Source organism: Carassius carassius, chromosome 27 (genome assembly GCF_963082965.1).
Source record: "Carassius carassius chromosome 27, fCarCar2.1, whole genome shotgun sequence".
In the NCBI taxonomy this organism is placed as follows: Eukaryota; Metazoa; Chordata; class Actinopteri; order Cypriniformes; family Cyprinidae; genus Carassius; species Carassius carassius.
Window position 1 is genome coordinate 3,849,215 of NC_081781.1, and position 7,227 is coordinate 3,856,441.

At 41.4% G+C, this 7,227-nt stretch overlaps 1 protein-coding gene across 1 annotated transcript; it reads right to left on the bottom strand.

Annotated features, from left to right (window-relative positions):
• Positions 1-1,811: 1,811 nt before the first annotated feature.
• LOC132106469 (bone morphogenetic protein 2-like) lies at positions 1,812-6,833 on the bottom strand. Its single transcript, XM_059512175.1, has 3 exons — positions 6,455-6,833; positions 4,959-5,332; positions 1,812-3,042 (listed from the first exon to the last, which is right to left on the bottom strand). The coding sequence occupies exons 2-3, from the start codon at positions 5,317-5,319 to the stop codon at positions 2,171-2,173; spliced, it is 1,233 nt and encodes a 410-aa protein (XP_059368158.1). The 5' UTR covers positions 5,320-5,332; positions 6,455-6,833; the 3' UTR covers positions 1,812-2,170.
• Between the last annotated feature and the right edge of the window lie 394 nt (positions 6,834-7,227).

The following is a 7,227-nucleotide window of genomic DNA, read 5'->3' on the forward strand; positions in this document are numbered from 1 at the left end:
ATGATCTGTAATCATATTAATGTATTGCTGGCTATTGCTACAAATAGACCCATGCTACTTGACTGGTTTTGTGGTCCAGGGTCACAAATATATTTATTTATTTGAATTTTATATTTTATCTCATCAAGATTAATAATAAGGACATAAAAAATTACTTAGTAGGATTGGCCCAGTTGAAGTACGTCCATGTGAAACCATAGTATGCCACTGATGTAGTTGTTTGGCAAATGCAAGGAATGAAATGTTTTATGGCTCTCTGGAGTGACCCTGGCCCGGCTCTAGTATTCCCCTGATCTCTTGGGAAGCAAGAAGTCAAAGGGTAAGACCTTGTAGACTGACAGAACAGGACAGACGAGGGGAAATGCATGTTAAATGTGAAACATGGCAGGGGAGTTGTATTGCCATACAACTCAATTAAAGCTTTATGGACTCTTTAAAGACAAACCATTATATATAACACTCCCTGAGAATGTTTCCCTACTCCATGAGTGCTCGGGATGGAGGAAGTCCGCTTTTACCATTGCATGAAATGTAATTTTCATCAAAAGCATTCATTCTGGGGGTTTTAAAGGAAAACATTTCCTTCTGGGGCTGAGTGAATATCTAGTGAATAGGAACCACAAAAGCTGTTGAGTTTTTCCATAAGCGCTGCGGTTTGGTCTATACAATGACAAACTAACGTAGCAAGAAATAGAAAACTTTTGGGTAAACTTCAGATTGGAAAGAAATAGCCAAATACACATCATTATGCTAAAATCAAAGCTGTTCAACTCTCAGTGGGCACCCGGGTCAATTTGATTTATTATTAAAAAAACAAATGTCAATGTTTCTGCATGAATATTTAAGTTTAGATGAGATGTGAATCATGTCTAGAGTACCAGTCTAGTAGTTTCCTAGAACTGCATCACAGAATGACACTTGCATTTCTGATGTGTTCCAGATTGATCCGTCATTGGACAAACTATCCAATGGATGTCAATGGTAAACCTATTTAAAACATAACTTTGTGGAAATATTTTTGGATTCACTTCACTGAAGTTGACAGTGTCAAATAATCAGTGCCCTACCAGAGTTTAGAAAAGCCCTAAACAAAGTAGTTTTGGACAAAATCAGAATGCATTGTTTGGCATAAATGCATTTAAGTAACTTAACTGAAAGCCAACAATGAGGATTTTCTATTCAATGACATCATAATGGTATTTTATACACATCACAGCAACTGCCTCTGGTGCCTGATTATTGGATTACACTCTCTAGGTTTCTGAAGATTATAAGGTTAACACATTTTCATTGCTTGCAGATCAATAGTTAATTTTAGTTTAGTACACAGCAAACCAAATAAAAACCAATTAGAGATGCATTTTCTCTGTAATTAGTAGAATGTCTAAAGTGGACTATCAAAATAAAGTGTTACCCATTTTTTTTACAATATAATATTAAAGACTGATTTATAGATTTTGTCGTCCCTTATCAATTGGAAGTCATTATAAAATGATAGTTATGCTTATATTGCCTTCAAATCATCACACTGCGTATGGCTCGCTGGTTTCTGGCATGTCTCTGATTCTGTACCCGTTCACCCGTTTGGCCCATTCACATTAAAACAATAACTCATAATTAGTTCTGCTATGGACTTCCCTATTCTAAATAGAACTATAATGATTATTAAAACTTTATAGTAATTGTTGTGGACAAGCCTTTACTTAATCAACCTATCACAGTTTAGAACTGTCTGCACGAAATCCAGTATTGCATAAGTAACCACAAGATCTATGCAATGGCGTGTTTGTTATATCATGACTTTTAAAGAGAACTTCATCCATGGTTTATTTTTTGGTTTCAAAGAATGTATGCACACTAAATGAAGATCATATATTTTTTTCATGATAAATACACATCATTTACAAATAAAGTGGTTATGCAATAAATACATCATAAAAATCTGAGCATTATACTTCATGTGCAATTGCACTTATTTTGAAATGCACATGGGACAGGAAAAAAAACATCTTGAAAGCCACTCGAAAAAGCAAGCACTCATTAAAATATTTATTTTCCCATTTTTTCAGTCAACATAAATATATTCATATATATTTCTTTTCTTCCTCCAAAATAGCTCTTTGAACGTTCTTTTGTATAAATAAAAGTCTTCATTGGGGAGATGTAGCTCTCATCGGCACCCGCAGCCCTCCACCACCATGTCCTGGTAGTTTTTAAGAATGACTTTTTCGTACTCGTCCAGGTACAGCAGCGATATGGGACTGAGCTCAGTTGGGACGCAGCACGCTCTGGGAATATTGGAATTGACTGAGTTCACCAGCGTCTGGACGATGGCGTGATTGGTGGAGTTCAGGTGGTCCGACAGTGGGAAGGGACACTCGCCGTGGCAGTAAAAAGCATGGTAGCCGGGTGGTGCCACAATCCACTCGTTCCAGCCCACGTCGCTGAAGTCCACGTAGAGAGCATGCCGCTTGCAGTTTGTGCGCTGCTGCTTCCTGCGTTGCTTCGGCCTTTGCCGCGCCTGCCGCTTATCTCGGTTCGACTGCAGGACGCCAGAGCCCTGACCGTCATGGCTGTAGGCCACCAGCAGGGGTCGGGCCTGCGCCCATGAGTCCTCGTCTGCGTGAAGGGAGCGGCTGACCCTCACGTGCCTCCTCAGGTTCCTCTCGACGTCCGCGGATCCTTCAGACTCCTCGGGATGGAGCACCTCAACCAGAAGCCCATGGTTGTGCTGGGATTCGCGGGCCCACCGAGCCACGGCCGAACCCACGTCGAAGCTTTCCCAGCGTGTGTGAGAGTCCTGCACCAGACGGGTGTCGAGAAGTCTGGTAAGAGGCTCTTTGGAAGGGGCCAATGCTGGCCTGAACACCTCGTAAATGTTTATTCGGTGGAAACCACTCACACCGGCGCCCCCATGAACCTGGTCTCTGAAAATGCGCAGCTCCGCAGCCGTGATCAGCTCCTCGGCGGGAACAGAGGTAAGGTTGAAAAAAAACTGCTGCGTTGTTTTTCCTTTCAGGCTGGACAGTGCCTCGAAAGCTTCTGGAAGGGCAGAAGAAAGAGTGCGTTAGGATCGTGTCAACAAATTGGGCTACAACAAAAGAATACTGTTGGATTCTGAAGCACTTCAGGCTGAAACCTGACATTTTTGCTTTGACTCTAAATAGGATTTTCCACTCAGCATTTTCTTGTCTGGCCTGAGTGAGAGATTATATGGTAGAACCAGGTGTTACAATGAAAGGCTAGCTGCGAGCGCGAGGCTGTTTGTGTGGCTGTAGAGTGACAACATTCTCTTGTTTCCAAGTCTTTATTGAATAAAGGTTGCAATCAGCGAAGGAACAGCTACTCCTACGACTCAATGCCCTAAAATAAAACGCTCTCAGACCAAAGAGCTCACTTAATCTCTTTTGAAAAGAGACGTTTTGGAAATTCCATTCCCAATAATCCAACCTATCTGCTTCATAATCACAAAGAGCCTAAAGAAGATAAGCACGCTTTATTTGATGTGGGAAAGCCCGGCTCTTTCTTTCCCTCATTCTGTCTGTCTTTCTTCACCTTTTCCTTTTTCTCCCAGTCAATCCGTCTTGAGGGGGAGTGACTGAGAACATGTCAGGGCCTGCCGAAAGCAGTCAGCCACAGTTATGAGTATATTGACATTCCTAATTCCTGTTTGTAGGTTATGCCAAAACAGCAAATCGTACAAGTCGTACATTTATGACGGCTAACTTGAAAACTGACTGTGTATCTCGGCTGAGGATCTCTACGTCAAATCAAAGTTGTTTCAGCAGCATCTTATTGGATGCAACTTTAAAAACGATTACATAATATTACGTCAAAAGCCTTTTGAGGGATGTAATAAAAATCCAGTCAGGTCCTCAACCACAGAGTTCACCAAATTAAAACAATGAGAGAAGCCTGAGGCTTAGGAGGTGCTCAATTACTACAGAGGGCACGAGAAAAGCCTCATTTGGAGTAAACAAGGAAGACATTTAATAAAAATGCTTAAATTGTTTGTTTCAACATGAGCACACAAAAAGCATCTTTGTTTGCAGTGTGTCGACTCGACCACTGGATGTCATCCATCCGAATCTGTGCCATTTTACAGGGCCGCCTAAACAGCCTGTAATGACTCTCGTATGGATTCCTCCCCCTCTCTTTACCACAATACGGCGAGTTAGCGTGATTTTTCCTGTGTTGCCATGAAACTAAAGTGAAATGTTTCTAAATTGTGTGCTATAGTTTATGTTGACCTCTAAACAGACTCCACAAAGAAGACTTTCACAGGCTCAACTCTTCCAGAGCAAGAGAGGGCATGTTTCACGACTGTTTAAATCAGATAACACGCCTAAAAGAGACTTAATTGACATGCCACCTGATCACACTCGGGTTGATTTCATTATAAAAAAACAGATTCTGTTTCTAGAGAATTCAAATCTGACCATTCAACAAGGCCACCCACAATCCCTCGACTGGCTCAAGCAGTTAGGCTAGAATTACTCGGGCATGTGATAAAGAGTTGAGCAAAGTTAAACACACACACGCACACAGTATCTGTACAAAAGTTGGTGTGGAAACAAGCCCCCCCACTGATGGCTCGAAAACATCAATGACAGAACTTAATGGAGAACAGCAAAACTACCATCCTGGATTTCCTCACAAGGCCTGTTACTGTAATCTGTGGATTCTTAGAAAATAACTAGTGCAAGAACTCCATACCTTGTCTAGAAAACTACTCTAAGTGCACTCAGACACTATCAATTATTTACGGTAAAGTCACCGTTAGGATGCATTTTTTGCTTCCTTAATAATAGTGAGAGCTGTTTGTGGAATGTCAATAGTTTCCAAATGGTCAATCACACCATTCCTTGGAATTTTAGAAAGTTCTGGGAATAAACAATCATTAATTTCATTTCAAATAAATTTGGAGCAGCATATTCACAGCCAAAATCAGGCCTCACCTTCATGATGAAAGCTTCGTATTGTATTTGCTCTGCTGGCCGCCTGTTCCACATGCTTTCCCATAGTGCTCCTTGGGCGCCGGATGTTCGGGTCATCGTTTTCAGAGTGCATATAATACAAGTCCAGCATGTACTGAGGGACCACCGCCGAATTGCTCGGCGTGGGTCTTCGCTTCAGACCGAACATGTTGAGCAGTCGTAGCTCAAACTCATTCAGGAAGTTAATATCGGATCGCTCCGGCATGTGTTTCCCCGAATCACTGTATTTCCGTCGGTCGATCTCGGGAATGAGTCCAGCGGCACCTCCCAGCAACACCTGACCGAGTAACAGCACCGTGAGAGCGCGGACTACGTCGACCATGATCAGTCAGTTCCTGCAAAGAGGAAATACAAATTGACCATTTTATTCTTCTTAGAACCATTTTATTGGTTTATACAGTGTTACAGCATTATGTCATAGGATAACCTTTTTAGGTTTCAAAAAATAACTTTTTATTCTCTTGTATCTTTAGAAAACAATCTTCTTAAAAGAAGCCAGAAACCAATGCACTGACCGGAAGAACCCGTGATGTCAAATCTCAAGAAACATGAAGAGTAAAAAGTTATTTTTTTCTCTTTTAAAGATATAAAAATATACAGTACATTTCTTGTAGCTACAGCCCCCCTGGAGCAATCAGGTGTTAAGTGCTTGCTCAATGGCACAATGGGTCGGTCATAGATCACCCCTAGATCGGTTCCAACCTCCGATCACTCTTAGAAGTTAAAGGTTTGTTTGGTTTTTATGGAATACCTGTTCCTTTAAGTACTAAAACACTTGAATAGCAGCCCAGGACTCCAACCACATATATGCATGGAAAAGATCCCTATCCACATTCAACCTGCGGCTGCTTCAAACCACATACATATCTAGATCTTTTGGAGATGTCTTTGAGACTAAGAGCACGCATGCATGCATGCAAAAAGATTAAGAATAATATCCCTCCTGCAGGCTATAATAAGAGATTGATCTACAGTGAAAGCACGAGACTCCAAAGAGGATGTCAGACAAATGGGATGAAACAGGAAAGAGTGAATCAAAAGAAATCGAAAGAAGTGAGACATGAAGACAGCAGACAAGGAGTCTGCAATTAAAGGGAGATAAGAGAGCAGTGTCTGGGTGGGGGTCTGCCTTTAGATCATGAAAGGAAAGTCTTCAAAAGGACTGAATGTCTAGCAAAAGCCGTTTCGCTGAGGGAGAGGCTGAGTTGTTAGGCTACAGGTGGTAGATCTTACGCAAAAACAACTCAAGCAACAAAGACGACAAAGAGATCTGATGATAAGGAAGCTGAGAATTGTTTTCTTTTCATTTGCGCATACCATCTGACTTTACAGAATACATGTATGCATCTATGATGTGATCTACAATGCACTGCGGTATAGAAGTGTCAACGCTGGCTTTCAAAAACACTCGCGCTGTTTGCAAAACTTAATATTAAAGAAATAAGTTGTAGCATTACCGAAGGAGGAAGCGCTGTGGCCGGTCTGCGTGCCCGTCGTCTCTTAAATTCCACATGAATTCGTGTTTTAATCCACAAGCGATTTTTTTTATCCCACGACAGAGAGTCGCCGCAACTCAGGTCTCCTCTTCTTGTTCATACTTGAGCAACACTTCAAACTAAACTGCAGTTAACTCTAAAGAAGTGCGCAAATGCTTAGGTCAAAGAAACCAGCAATTCCAAGAGTGACAGCGCGAGTTCGCAAAGTCCTGGATCTGTCATTTTTCGCCTAAAAGTTCTGATCAGTAGATGTTTTCAGAATCTGCTTGGAGACTCATCTCTGCGTGCAGTCTGTGCCATTGATTGGAGCGCTTTGCTCCGCGAGCGCGAGTCTTTTTGTTGTCTGGTGATGTCACAATGACTGTCATCATTCAGGTCCACTGAAACGCGCAGCGTACTCTCCATTCAAACGTTTGAACATGCCCACAGTTGCGTGTAGATTGATCGAATTTGTCCTTGCGCATATGTTATGCATTCTACGTATAATAAACATGTTAGAAATTTCAACAGAAAAGGATTGTAATATGGCTCAGTTAAAACATGTAAACGAATTTACTTTACTTAGGTAAAAAGTAATAGCCTATTATATTTTGAAAATGGGTTTTCCATCTTTATTATGCCAAATACTCCCAAATATGACGGTCCCGTCACTATTATAAGGATAGGCTACTGCCACGTTACAAAGAGTCATTTATAATGTAGGCCTATACATACTGGAAAATAGGAAAGTAATG